Raw genomic sequence first — 13,735 nt, forward strand, 5'->3', positions numbered from 1 at the left:
TGTGTGCATGTGTGTGCGTGCGTGTGTGCGTGTACATGTTTTTAACCGTTTCTTGCACAGTTTAATAACTTTTATTGAGCAAGAAATTCTATCAAGGACATACGGTGACACACACACACACACACACAGCCTCTGTGTTTCAGGTGAAACTGATTATCTATCTGTGTGTGTGTGTGTGTGTGTGTGCGCGTGTGCGTGTTGTCCATTTCCATGCTTGAAGGTTGATTCGAAAGTCAGGCTGTTGCCATGGAAACCCTGCATGCCTTTTGCGTTACCAAGTTTGATACGTTGGGAAGCAACAAAAAGGACAAAAAAAAGAGAGAGAGAGAAGATGTGCAATTCAGAACAAACGGTAACTGTTGTTTGTTTCATCCACCTCCGCGTCCCGGATGGGTGTTTTTATAGTTCAACACCTTCGCGGGTGTCTCTGTGTCACCTCCAATGGCCTCAGAACTTTTGCGCGCTAAACCCCGCCCGCGCGGTGCCGCAAAGTGTGGGGAAACAAACGCGTCTGGCCCATAATCCCCCACAGAAACAGGATCTTTTTTTAGGATTTAAAGTGTATGGATTTGCATCTCCAACAACTGGAGCCCAGTGCGTGTTTCTATTCATACAGCGACGCTGCTGCTGGCAGGCGGAGGAGTTGAACCGGCGCTGGATTTGCCAAACGACTGCACCACTCCTTCCTCGTCTCCTCATTTCCTCCTCTCCTCTCCTCCTCTCCTCCATCCCTTATTTCATGCCGGACTCTCAGCCTCCTCTGCACGCGCTCACCTTGCCTCCGGGTGTCTGTGTTTCATTCTGCCACCTGGTGGAGAGGACCGGGGACTGCGGGTGTGACTGCGGGTGTGACTGCGGGCGCTTCATTGGCGTCCCGCGGTGTCCTTTCGGGGGGGGACAAGTCGGCTCTGAACCATCGGTTGCTGGTAGAAGGACGTTGTTCGTGTTCACTGGTTTGTTTGTTCTGCAGCATTTACAAAGGTGTGATTGTGATCCATTGAAAATGAGCCGAGTCGTTTTAGAGGAAGTTTGTCACCTTGAACAACTTGTCCAATGTTTAAAAAAGGGAAACGTAGAATATTCGGTCGTGAAATTTGCAAACCCAGATGGTTTTGTCCTAAATATATAAGAAATGGTTTTATAGACCTTTACTTTGAAAGACAAGTAGTTTAAGAAGACTCCCAAACTGGTCGCTTATAGGACACTACTTACACAGCATGTTGTCTGATGTCCTGGGACATCGACGTTGGAATAATTGGGGTCTTGAAATGTGTTGTGAAAGGGAACCGATATCCAGCGATTCTGGCCATTGGCGACCTTCAGGGCCCCGATGACCTCGGAGTAAACAACAGGCGGACTTTGTTCCCAACCCGCTCTGTCGTCACTGCAGACGCTCTGTTTGGGCTCTTTGTACTCAACTAGAGGACGACCACGCTTCTTAACACGGTGCAACGTTTGACTGCTTCACACGCGTCAGCTGGGCCGACGTGTGCCGGCAGCAGCCGATGAAACGTCCTCACCGGCTGTTCGTACCGTGGCACGTTTGGCGCTTCGCTGCGTTATCATTCGTCTCTAAATGAATCGACCCGCGTTAGGAGAGATGTTGCGTCACCGGCGGGGGGGAGGGGGAGGGGGAGGGGAGGGGCAGCATGATTCAGTCTATCAGGAGTCATTTCACCTGTGCAGCTTTAATGAGGAGCAGGGAGGGGGGGTTGGGGGGGGGTCAGTGAGTGAGTCTGCAGGGAACAGCTTCTACTCATTAAACACAGAGTGATGTGTTGACTGGCAGAAAACACACACACACACACACACACACACACACACACACAGTGGCTGTGATTTGCCTCGGCAGACGAGACACTGAAGCTGGCAGCAGACCTGAACACAAACGCACAAACGCACAATAGCCCTCCTTTAAGCTGAGCGGTGTCACGTATGTGTTTTAAAACTGGTTTTGTGCTCTAAATTAGCAGTCGAGGGGCGATGGCCATTATCTTGTATGTGTGTGTGTGTGTCTGTGTGTGTGTGTGTGTGTGTGTGCGTGCGCAGTGTCATTGCCGATCAGACCGGTTCGCCCTGTTCTATTTATAGCTTCAAGGAAGCAGGCTCGTTCTCACAGGAACACGCCACTCCTCTCAGGTGCACGCCGCGCCTTATCTCAGGTGTGTGTGTGTGCAGGAGCGACTCACTCTCACACACACACACACACACACACACAAAGGGTGTACTCTGCAGCACACCTGAGGGGGCGTGGCTACCTGACAAGGGAAGTTTGAGAGGGAGGAAGTGCGATTGCATTGTCCCAGGAGCCGCCGCCGGGGACGGAGAGCCACTGCTGAGCGGGGGGAGCGGTTTAAAGAGTGAGTCAAAGCGGCGGGGGTGGGTGGGGGGGGAGAGCGGTGGAGGAACGGGTGGAGGATGACGTGAATAGCACCGACAACCGCAAACCGTAGAGAGCAAACGGCACGGGGGAGAAGCTCCCCGGCGCGTCGACGCGATGCTGTGCCGGCACAGCGGGTGCTGCGTGGCGCCCTGGTGGTTCTGCTGCGACGAGGGAGGGCGGGGGGACCTGCTCAGCAGCGAGGAGCCGCCGTCAAGACGCCACCTCAAGAAATCCCAGGACAATCGCCTGCTGGTGGAGGTCAGTGTGCGAAAGGGGGCCCCGGAGGTCGGACCCCGAGGGGTCAGGGAAGGACGCCCGGCGGTTGTGATGGTGTGTGAGCGGTCGCTCCGCTTTAATCGCCCGGCCTGCGGAAAGCAGCAGCGGGGGGGGGGGTCATTTTGAATGGCTTCATCATTCCAGCCTTATCAGTGAGTCACGTCTGCAGGGAGGAGAACCACACGGACCGAACAGGTTAAATATCCACACGTCGGGGTCCAGGTCCACAGTCCCGCTCTCTCCATACGCATGCGTGTGCGTGTGTTTTTTGCGTATGAATACCACCTTAAAGCTCTTCCGCGTGTGTGCGATTGTGTAATAGGTCCCGCTCTAACGAACACGCTGATGCGTCTCTCAGCCGCGGGGTCGGGGGACGCCGTGCAGGGTGCGAGCTGCAGTGTGGCCTGCAGGCTGGTGCACAGCCTGACCTCTGTCATGCACTACAGGCAAACATGTGCACGTGTTGCTCGTTTGTTTCTCCGCCGTTGTTGTGCAGCCGCCAATCCGCGCGAGGCCTCGGTTCTTATTCAATCAGGCGACTTGATTAAAAGCGAATTATCAGGAGCAGAAATGTGCTGGCGATGTGTTTTGAGTGCAGGTTTACGTGTACGTTGGTAGACCTCCCTGCTAGACGGAGGTCTGTTCTTAGATTTCGGCGTTGTTCGCGAGGAGGACGAACACAACGCGCTGCCGTAAATCCCTCACGGAGGTTATGGGGGTTTTAGGTGTTGTTTAGCCCACGTGGCACATTGTCAGGCAGCAGCTAGTGATGCTGTCGTATTGGACGAGTCATATTTAGGAAACCAGCAATTCCCTCATTAAATGGTGCGGAGATAATTATTAGCTTGGTGCTGCTTTGAAATTGACTGTGCACGTGAACACGCGTGTACACCGCTGTCATTGGCTGGCAGGCGTAATTGCCTTTCTTTAATGTCTTCTGTGTCTTCTCGCGGGAGTGAACGCAGATGTTTGGGGACAATCATCACATCACACGTCATTTAGCCGACGCTTTGATCCAAAGCGACTCGCAATCAGTGGATTCAACCACAAGGAAACAAACTCCGAAGAACAAGAAGAAAGTGCAATTTCAGCAAATAAGCCAATTTACAATTTGCTGTAGATAAGTGGCGTTACAAGCTTGTTGATTGGCGCTTGGCGTTGCTGTGGCAACCACGCACGGCACACGGCCGATTGGTGGACGAGACGTCGTTATCTCACTTATCTCAAGTCAGAGGAGACCTTTACACCTTCTCTTAGTTGTGCGTTTCCTTTCCCTGCCTCTCGTCGAGGCCTCGCCTCCTCCTTTTTCTTTCATTCGCTCACCGCCGTGACTGGTTCCCTTTGCTCCCCGTGACCCCCGTCTCCTCTCCCTAATGATCCGTTCCACGGGGGCCATCCATCACCGCTTGCACCACCCGTCCTTCCTCTTCCTCTGCAGCCGTGTGACAGTGTGAGGTTCTTCTCCTCTCCCTCGGGGGGGGGGGGGGGGGACAACGGCCCATTAATCCAGAGGAAGGAGACGCGCAAAGGGGGAGCCGCGTGGCGTCGTCACCGGCGCCGATGTCGCATTGGACACTCGTTCTCTGGGATGCTGCGGAGAAATTGTCGCACTGGAGGGACGGTTTAGATGTGATCACCGGTTTTCGGAGGTGCTTGTGGCTCGTATTGCTCCCTCTGTACCGACGGCCGAGGCCATTACTGCCGGGACGGACGGGCAGAGGATGGAGGACAAATTAATACAATTGAGATGGGATGACGAGGAACTAAAGACAGGGGGAATGATGCAGTTAAAAGTGAAACTAAAAGAGAGACAGGAGGAAGTAAATAGCTGAGGGTGAGACAGGTGATACAAAGACGTTCTGAGATTGTTTAAACAGGAACTCTTATCTCTAAAAGCCACAACTTCTAGGCCGCTCATTCGAGATAAGTAATAATGGGCCCTTATGCAAGTCCCTGCGCGATAAAACAGTCCGTTAGCCAGCTAGCTGTCAGGATACAGGAACGCACACGATGCTAGCTCACAAGCTAACCGCTAAGATCGACGCTAAGAACCACACAAGCTCAACACAGCCTCTTTAGCTGCTGGGCTAACTAGCGACTGGCTAATGTGCTAGCTAGGAAACTACAGAGCAAAAGGGCCACACGTTTATCTATTTCATGTCTTAGAACAATACACTTTAGCGCCGTACGGTTGTTTTGGGTGTAGATGAAGATTCAATAGTCTCACATTATGAAGGTCCCATGACTACTTCCGCATCAAGTCATCAAACTACCAGTCTGAGCGAAGCCCGATGTCCTGGTCGCTGTCTTCCGTTCATGTGTCCACACACTGTCTTTGGTCTGATCGGGTTGTTTAAACAACATATCTGTCAGTCTTTTGTCGCTGTCTTTATTTGACTGCTGGAAAACAAAATATCCGGGATCAGCGTTTAAAGATTTAGCTTTGTGTCGGTGTGCGTGCCCGTGCGCAAAGGCCCGGGTTGATTACCCATGGTGCATTGTGTCCTCTCTGGCGTGCACCCATGAACGGAGAGCGAAATAAACCAGTGCATGAGATGAGCGAAGAGAAATCCGTGGAGTTGAAGCGTCGTCGCCCAGAGACTCTCATGCAGAGACTCTCATGCAGAGACTCTCATGCAGAGACTCTCATGCAGTGTCTCTTCCTCCTTCCACTGATCCACTGACATCTGTTCTCTGTCCCCCCCGTCCCCCCGTCTCCCCCGTCGCCTCGTTCTCTCCCTCCGGCTCGCTGCAGAAAAGCGTGAAGGAGGGAATCCTGTTAAAGCAGACGAGCTCTTTCCAGAGATGGAAGAGGAGGTACTTCAAACTCCGAGGGAGGACCCTCTACTACGCCAAAGACTGCAAGGTACCAAGTGTCCCGCGTCCTCTGCTCTTTGTCCTCCTCAGAAGAACGAGAGCAATGTGGGACTGACTAAGTCTCTAGATGAGCCTTTCTTCCCCCTCCTGTGATGACTTTACTGCTCTTTTATTGAGTGTGTACTTTGGATCCACATGCAACTCTCTGAGAGGCGTCCGCGTGTGATTTAAATGCACAATATCCCGAAAAAAATGAACCGCTCGTTTTTCTTTCCTCCCGCCAGTCTCTGATTTTTGACGAGGTGGACCTATCGGACGCGAGCGTGGCCGAGACCAGCACCAAGAACATCAACAACAGCTTCACGGTGAGCGACCAGGACGGACGCGCAGCAAATGGATCCACGTGGACACGTTGGACAATTTGGTTCACTGTTTTCCCTCCTCAGGTGATCACTCCTTTTCGCAAACTGATGCTGTGCGCCGAGAGCAGGAAGGAAATGGAGGACTGGATCGGCGCTCTCAGGTCCGTCCAGAAGTGGGAAACCTACGAGGTGAACAGCTGGTCTCGTCATTTATTCACCCAGCTCCAGATGCTGTGATTCAAAACCTGGTGTTCGACCCTTTTTTTATTCTCTCCTCCCCTCCTCAGGCCAGCCAGTTCAACATGGAGCACTTCTCCGGGATGCACAACTGGTACGCCTGCTCGCACGCCAGACCCACCTTCTGCAACGTCTGCCGGGAGGCCCTGCCAGGCGTCACCTCCCACGGCCTCTCCTGCGAAGGTACACGCGCTAGCACGCGCTAGCACGCGCCCTGAGCTCGAGATACTCTGCCGGCCTCAACGTCTTCACTGGCCGTTTCTATACGCACCAAAGGTCGCTCACTAGGACGCATCATCCGGCCGCTTTTTATATCATCACAATTGAATTGAATTATACTACAAGTACTACTAACTCAGAGTCCAATATATCCGTGAGAAGCAGTTGATATGAACAATAAATCATTTTAGAAATGTAGAAGAGATATAAAATGTTATGAGATAAATGAGCGACATTTCAACTTTAATTAATAGGAACGTTTTTAAATGCAGCAAAAACAAAAATGTAAGATAAAATAATGTGAATACTCCTCCTAACAATATTAGTTGGGTACCGGTACAGATGGAATATTAGTAATACTACTAAAAATAATAATGGTAATAACAATTCTGATGATGATGATGATGATAAATGTATTTGTTTAGCACCTTTCGCATAACAAATGTATCACAGTGTTTTACAATGAATGAAGGGACAATAGAGAATAAAATATATTTGTTCCAATAAGATAACGAGATAAAAAAAATACATGGAATACATAACGTCAGATTATTGCAGAGATGTTTAAGTCCTGTCTGTTACTCGTCGCTCCGCAGTCTGCAAGTTCAAGGCCCACAAGCGCTGCGCCGTCCGCTCCACCAACACCTGCAAGTGGACCACGCTGGCCTCCATCGGCAACGACATCATCGAGGACGAGGACGGGGTGAGCGCTCCTCCCGCAGACGCAGCCATCTTTTAACGGCCCAGCGGGTCCTCACACGCGTGTCCTCTGCGTGCGTGTCTCCTCCCAGGTCTTCATGCCCCACCAGTGGCTGGAGGGCAACCTGCCCGTCAGCGCCAAGTGCGTGGTGTGCGACAAGAACTGCGGCAGCGTGCGGCGGCTGCAGGACTGGCGCTGCCTCTGGTGCAAAACCATCGTAAGAGGGACCCGTTGGGGGGAGACGGGGGGGACGGGACGGCATTCGGCACAGAGCTGTTTTTTTAAATGCATTTGGTTTTGTTCAACAATCTGACATGTTGATGCACCAACAGCACGACTTCCCTCTAAGACACGAAGCAGAAGGAACTTGACTCTCTCGGTGTGTGTCTGTGTGTGTGTGTGTGTGTGTGTGTGTGTGTGTGTGTGTGTGTTCAGGTCCACAACAGCTGTAAAGAACAAATGGGGAAGGTGTGTCCATTGGGTCAATATCGGGTGTCAATCATCCCTCCCACTGCACTTAACAGCATCGACTCCGATGGTGAGACACCTCGCGCGCACACACAGACACACACACACACACGCACGCACACACACACGCACAATGAAAATGACCCCCGGCTCTTTGTCTTCATCATACAGATGTGTAAAACACTTGAACCCTCCGTTCGCATCTTAGAAATGTGAACATCTGCACAATATTTGTCCGGGAATAAAATCTGCAATGGCCTGTTGAAATGAGACCAACGGGGTCCAAGGAACCGCGTCTGATTCCCGCGTGTCTGTTGATTTTCTCTCAGGCTTCTGGAAGGCCACCTCGGCGTCCTGCTCCAGTCCTCTGCTGGTCCTGGTCAACTCCAAAAGCGGAGACAACCAGGGAGTGAAGTTCCTCCGCAAGTTCAAGCAGCTGCTCAACCCGGCGCAGGTGTTCGACCTGATGAACGGGGGGCCGGAGCTCGGGTACCTTCACTCACGTTTACCGGCTTCCATTCCGCCGCTGGCGGCGCCTCCTCGCTTTCTAGTCGCGACTCGCGTGACGCAAGCGGCCCCATGCTGTCATTTCGCTGCCTCTTTAACACCGTGTGCTTTGTGCCGCCTCCTCCTCTCCCTCTCCTCTTCCTCCCTCTCCCCTTCCTCCCACTCCCCCCCCCCCTGCCTCCCTCAGCCTGCGCCTGTTCCAGAAGTTTGTGACGTTCCGCATCCTGGTGTGCGGGGGAGACGGCAGCGTGGGCTGGGTGCTCTCGGAGCTGGATAAGCTCAACCTCCACAAACAGGTGAGGAGGAGGAGGATGATATAACAGCTGTGGTGACTGTGGAGGATGCAGAGGGTGGCGGTGGGTAAAACACGGCGTGGCGGCTTGTTAATGACTTTAAAGCGGCGCCGCGTCGATCTGAGCGGACTAACGGGTGTCGGGGGGGCCGGTGGGCCTCATTATTGGGCAGAAGCACCGAGCGATGTGGAGAGTTTTCTGTGCACAATTGCGACCGACCTGAATAAAGGAGCGGCCTTGTGGGGCGTTTCTGCGTTTCTGCAGTGCCAGCTCGGGGTTCTGCCTCTGGGGACCGGCAACGACCTGGCTCGGGTCCTGGGCTGGGGGGGCCTCTGTGACGACGACGCGCAGCTGCTGCAGATCCTGGAGAAGCTGGAGCGAGCCACCACCAAGATGCTGGACCGGTAGGTCCCACAAGGCCGGCGGGGGGGGGGGGGGGGCGGCAATTAACCGACGCGTGGAAGATAATTAGCCTGCGGATAATTATCTCTATTCTTGGCTCAAACACCAAAAAAGGGAAACGTCAGTGGAATTGTTTCCTTCTAGTTCAATCTGACACTTGGAGATCATTTAAATAGAAGCCGCGGCCTCATTTCTCACGAGCATTCTGCAGGTTGATCATGTGAAAGGTTTCTGAGGCCGAGTGTCACTGGGACGCTTCACTCCCCCGTCCGGTTTCGGCTCGGCGGAGACAAAGGAGCTCAGACCTGCTCGGCGGGTTCGATGGATCCTTTTGTATCGGCGGTGTGATCACACAAAGGGGTCCCCTCGGGTTCCCGTCCTCCTCCTCCCCGATGGAGATGATGAAGCTCGTCGTCTGCTCCCCTCTTAGGTGGAGCGTGATGACGTACGAGGTGCCCACCCCCACCAAGCGCACGCCGCCGGCCAGAGAGGACGACGGCCCGGATTCTCCGCTGCAGGTAACGCGTCCTCAGAGCTCGGAGACACGACTACGACCGACCGGCAGATTGAGGACAATAATCCCAAATCTCATCGTGTCCCCGTGTCCCTCAGGTCCACATCACTCAGTATGCAGACTCCGTTGCCTCCCACCTCGCCAAGATCCTGGACTCGGACAAACACAGCGACGTCATTTCTTCAGCCAAGTACGTGACGTGAATATCGTTTAAAAACCGGGGCAGACGGGAGGACAGACGGGGGAGGGGGGACAAGTGGAGAGAGAGAAGGACAGGATGAAAGATTTTATGCACACACACACACACACGGGGGGGGGGTCATCCTCAGCGCGTGAGAACGTCGGAGGTCTTCCCGTGTGCGTGTTTCATCACCAGCGTCACGGAGAAGCTTTCGCTTTTCAGTCACAGACGCGTCGCTGTGACGAGCGTGCTGCTGTTAACGGGACGTGGCGCAAACGGCTCCCTTCAGCAACGATCTGTCCCCGAGGTAATGGGGTCAAAGGTCGCGTGCGGATGAAGAAGTGGGATGAGTGGAACAAGGCGCTCTCGTGAGGGCAAATGGTTTAATTATAAGCTTCGGTTGGAGGTCAAAGAGAAACAGCTCAGCTATAAATAACAAGCCCACGGTGACGGGCAGGTGGGCGGAGATGAGACCTGAAGAGTGTGTGTGTGTGTGTGTGTGTGTGTGTGTGTGTGTGTGTGTGTGTGTGTGTGAGATCTCCAAACATAGCGACTGCACCGTGAATCATCCGTTCTGCCCCCCATCAGGTTCCTGTGTGGGACGGTGAATGATTTCGTGGCGGAGGTGGGGAAGGCGTACGAGAGAGCCACGGAGAACAAGGAGGAGGCGGACGCCATGGCGAAGAAGGTAAGCGTGTGTGTGTGTGTGTGTGTGTGTGTGTGTGTGTGTGTGTGTGTGTGTGTGTGTGTGTGTGTGTGTGTGTTTACCCCGTGGAGGAGGAGAAAGGGAACATGATGGCGGTTCCTGCCTGAATGTAGAATTCCTCTCACACTTCCAAGCAGAGTCCATCTTCTAACCCGACGTCTGTCCCTCTGTCCCTCTGTGTCCCCCCCAGTGTTCTCTGCTGAATGAGAAGCTCAATTCCCTGGTCAAGGCCTTGAGTGAAGAAGCAGAGGCTCAGGTAAAAAAGCATCACTCTGAAACACGTTTAGAAGCCCGGTGCTTCTGAGAGGAGCATCGGGTCAGAGACACCAAGGCTGCTGTTCGTGTTCAATGGTGCTTTTTAAATACTCGACCCGGGTTAGAGAATCACGTCTAAGGTTCCTGTCGAGGACGTTCTCTGCTCTTGTTTCTTAAATGTGTGGGAAACGTAAATCAGGGGCCCGACGACGTCTCTTCTCGCCGAGGAGCTTTCGTCTTTGTCGTTAAACGAGCCTCAAAATGTCGGCGCGATTTCAGCCTCTTGACCGAGCGCCGGCTCCTCAGACTCGCCAAGCAAAAAGACAAACACACCCTTTCCCCCCCCCCCCTGTCACGTCCAGGTGGTGCCGGCGGGTTCGGCGCCCAGCCAGGAGAGCGGCGGCGGCTCGATCCCCGTGGAGGGCGGCGGCGGCGAGTCGGGCTCGGAGGGTAAAGCGTACCGGTCCAAGGAGCAGCTGATGCTCCGGGCCAACAGCCTGAAGAAAGCCCTGAGGCAGATCATCGAGCAGGCAGAGAAAGGTACGAGTACGTCTCCGTTCGGGCCTCCCTCTGGGGGGGCGGCGGCGGCGGCGGCGGCATTAAGTCCACTGATGTCGTGGTTTCAGTGGTGGACGAGCAGAACCGGCACACGCAGGTCCAGAGGATGCCGTCTTCGTCCTCCATCAAGAGGGAGAACAGCGAGGAGCTGAAGGACGGCGAGCCGCGTGAGTGTCCCTCAGTTTGATCCGGGTCAAAGGTCGCGCACGCCGACGTCTGTACTAACAACATCATCGCCACATGAAATAACGACAGTGGACATTTGCTCTCCTGGACAGGTCAAGGAGGCTTAAGTCCCACCTCCCAAATTGTCCTCGAGAAACCCGAGAGCTTCCACGCGGTGACCTTCAGCGAGGACTGCGTGTAAGTCGTCCACATGTCTCATGTCTCATCTGCGCGTCCTTAGACAAACCGTCCTCACCTGCTCTTCATGTGCAGACAATGCTCAGAGAAGTGCGTGATGAACAACTACTTCGGCATCGGCCTGGACGCAAAGATCTCCCTGGAGTTCAACAACAAGAGAGACGAGCACCCCAAGAAATGCAGGTAGGCGTCCCCCCCCCCCCCCCCCCCCGTCTGCTCACGGGACATTCACCGGGAAAAACAAAGTGCCGATTGGTGTCTTCTCTCTGCAGCAGTCGCACCAAGAACATGATGTGGTACGGCGTGCTGGGCACCAAAGAGCTGGTCCAGAAGACGTACAAGAACCTGGAGCAGAGGGTTCAGCTGGAGGTCTGAGCGGGGAACATTCAGGGTGGATGAGGCTCCTCAAACCTTTGTCTTAACTTGTCTCTGCGTCTCCAGTGTGACGGGGTTCCCATGTCCCTGCCCAGCCTGCAGGGCTTGGCTGTGCTCAACATCCCGAGCTACGCGGGCGGCATCAACTTCTGGGGAGGCACCAAGGAGGACAACGTGAGTCCCCCTGCGGTCCCGACCCGGGTCGTCCCGCGTCCCCCCCCCACACAGGTTCCCGACTGACCGCTGTCGTCCTCTCGCCTCCAGAACTTTGGCGCTCCGTCGTTCGACGACAAGAAGCTGGAGGTGGTGGCGGTGTTCGGCAGCATGCAGATGGCCATGTCGAGGGTCATCAACCTGCAGCACCACCGCATCGCGCAGGTGACCCGACTGCTCGCCCCGCGGCTCGTAAGCGCTGCCCGCCGGCGAACGCCCCTAAACGCGCTGCCGTGTCTCTGCTCCCGCAGTGCCGCCAGGTGAAGATCACCATCCTCGGCGAGGAGGGGGTCCCCGTGCAGGTGGACGGGGAGGCCTGGATCCAGCCGCCCGGCATCGTCAAGATCGTCCACAAGAACCGAGCCCAGATGCTCACCAGAGACAGAGTAACTCCTCTCGTTAGCATCGTTAGCTACTGCGCGGCTTATAGAGCCTCAATAAAGGTTCCTGCACGCGTCTTTAAAAGGGTGAAGGACTGAAATGTTAAAGATGGAGGTGGGGGGGGGGGGGCTTATGTGCCGGCGACCTCCAGGTGGAACTAGAGTAGAGCGGCGGCGGCGGCGAGGAGGTCACCGGGCGGGTGAGTGACTCGCTGCGTTGCCTCCCCAGGCGTTCGAGAGCACGCTGAAGTCGTGGGAGGACAAGAGGAAGGTGGACAGCTACCGGGACAGCCGTCCCCGCCTGGACTCGCAGCAGTCCATGGAGTACCTGACGGAGGAGGAGTGCGCTCAGGTGCAGCAGCTGGGCGTCGAGGCCGACACGCTCATCAGCAAGTAAGAGACGGACGCACTTCCTGTGTGAGATTTCACAATAAAAGCACACCAGAGATGGGAAAGGTTTCGAGCTTTTTAAAGTGAAACATCAATTGAGTTGAAAGTCCAGCAATCAAAGGGAACATTTAAATACCCCCCCACCCACCCCCCCACCACCCCCCTCTTCCATCTCGTAGGATCCGCGAAGCCGCAAAGACCCACAAGCTGGTGGAGCAGGAACTGGCCCACGCCGTCAACGCCACCGCCCTGGTGCTCACAGAGGCCAAGCTGTCCACCCCCGAGGTAGGACACAGCCGGCGGGGAGGGGGGCAGATATGTGTTTATATGTGTCGCTCCCATGAGGTTCAGCTGTAGTTGCAGCGTCTCTGACGTTGTGCGTTTGGTCTCAGTGTCTCAGCCGCAGCGCCGCCGTGGAAATCGTCAACAGCAGCAAAGTTCTGCAGGCTGAGACCCGGATGCTGCTGGACGGGAAGCTGCTGGTACGGAGCTTCATGTTCTCCTCACTTTACTTCCTCATCTCACACACACACACACACACACACACACACACACACACACACACACAATAGGCCTTTGTGCAGGAGAGCAAATATTACGAGAAGCCGAAAGTTAAATAGACGCAGCGTTTGTTTAGTAGAAATAAAGAGACGACTACAAGTAGGAGACGTTTCTCAGAATGTTTTACTAAACAGACGGTTGAAGAACCTTTTTTCAACTCCTCCTCTTCCTCCTCAGTCGGACTCCCCGGAGGAAGAGGAGCTTCGGACCTCCCTGAACGGCCTCAGCGCCGAGCTCCACAAGCTGGACGACATCCACTGGATCTGCCCGATGATGCAGTGCTCCGAGGAGGAGGAGGAGGTGAGGGGGAGGGGCCCCCGGTGAGGGGGGGAGGGGTGGGAGTGTAACATCCCGCCCACCGAGCGGCGTCTAACCGGCGCCTCCTGTTGCAGGACTCGGCGCGGCTCGCCGGTAAGAGCAGCAGCGTGAAGCTGAAGGTCGCTCCAAAGGGGAAGAAGGAGAAGCTCCACAAGCAGAAGTCCAACAGCTCGCTCTCAGGTAACGGACGGCGAGGTGGACGAGGGGGACGCCGCGTCCTCGTCCTTCAACTAAAGAACTCCGTCCCATCATTCCCT

At 54.8% G+C, this 13,735-nt stretch overlaps 1 protein-coding gene across 3 annotated transcripts in view; it reads left to right on the forward strand.

The window, feature by feature from the left end:
* Window positions 1-13,735, forward strand: part of LOC120814377 (diacylglycerol kinase delta) — a 30,272-nt gene that overhangs the window by 14,651 nt on the left and 1,886 nt on the right. Inside the window, exons 1-28 of one of the 3 annotated variants that reach the window (XM_078105285.1) lie at window positions 2,220-2,360; window positions 5,415-5,525; window positions 5,761-5,841; window positions 5,923-6,027; window positions 6,126-6,258; window positions 6,891-6,997; window positions 7,086-7,211; window positions 7,430-7,532; window positions 7,792-7,951; window positions 8,157-8,265; window positions 8,527-8,666; window positions 9,095-9,182; window positions 9,277-9,368; window positions 9,948-10,047; window positions 10,256-10,321; window positions 10,683-10,860; window positions 10,947-11,045; window positions 11,157-11,241; window positions 11,317-11,424; window positions 11,514-11,610; window positions 11,683-11,790; window positions 11,881-11,994; window positions 12,081-12,215; window positions 12,439-12,602; window positions 12,779-12,884; window positions 12,992-13,081; window positions 13,338-13,460; window positions 13,553-13,658. In XM_078105285.1, the coding sequence (XP_077961411.1) occupies window positions 5,947-6,027; window positions 6,126-6,258; window positions 6,891-6,997; window positions 7,086-7,211; window positions 7,430-7,532; window positions 7,792-7,951; window positions 8,157-8,265; window positions 8,527-8,666; window positions 9,095-9,182; window positions 9,277-9,368; window positions 9,948-10,047; window positions 10,256-10,321; window positions 10,683-10,860; window positions 10,947-11,045; window positions 11,157-11,241; window positions 11,317-11,424; window positions 11,514-11,610; window positions 11,683-11,790; window positions 11,881-11,994; window positions 12,081-12,215; window positions 12,439-12,602; window positions 12,779-12,884; window positions 12,992-13,081; window positions 13,338-13,460; window positions 13,553-13,658 (2,818 nt within the window). In that variant the 5' untranslated portion in view covers window positions 2,220-2,360; window positions 5,415-5,525; window positions 5,761-5,841; window positions 5,923-5,946. Of the gene's footprint in view, window positions 1-2,219; window positions 2,361-2,381; window positions 2,642-5,414; window positions 5,526-5,760; window positions 5,842-5,922; window positions 6,028-6,125; window positions 6,259-6,890; window positions 6,998-7,085; window positions 7,212-7,429; window positions 7,533-7,791; window positions 7,952-8,156; window positions 8,266-8,526; window positions 8,667-9,094; window positions 9,183-9,276; window positions 9,369-9,947; window positions 10,048-10,255; window positions 10,322-10,682; window positions 10,861-10,946; window positions 11,046-11,156; window positions 11,242-11,316; window positions 11,425-11,513; window positions 11,611-11,682; window positions 11,791-11,880; window positions 11,995-12,080; window positions 12,216-12,438; window positions 12,603-12,778; window positions 12,885-12,991; window positions 13,082-13,337; window positions 13,461-13,552; window positions 13,659-13,735 lie in introns of those variants that run through there. The other 2 variants (XM_078105284.1, XM_078105283.1) reach the window with 2 other exon arrangements.

Source organism: Gasterosteus aculeatus, chromosome 7 (genome assembly GCF_964276395.1).
Source record: "Gasterosteus aculeatus chromosome 7, fGasAcu3.hap1.1, whole genome shotgun sequence".
Lineage (NCBI taxonomy): Eukaryota > Metazoa > Chordata > Actinopteri > Perciformes > Gasterosteidae > Gasterosteus > Gasterosteus aculeatus.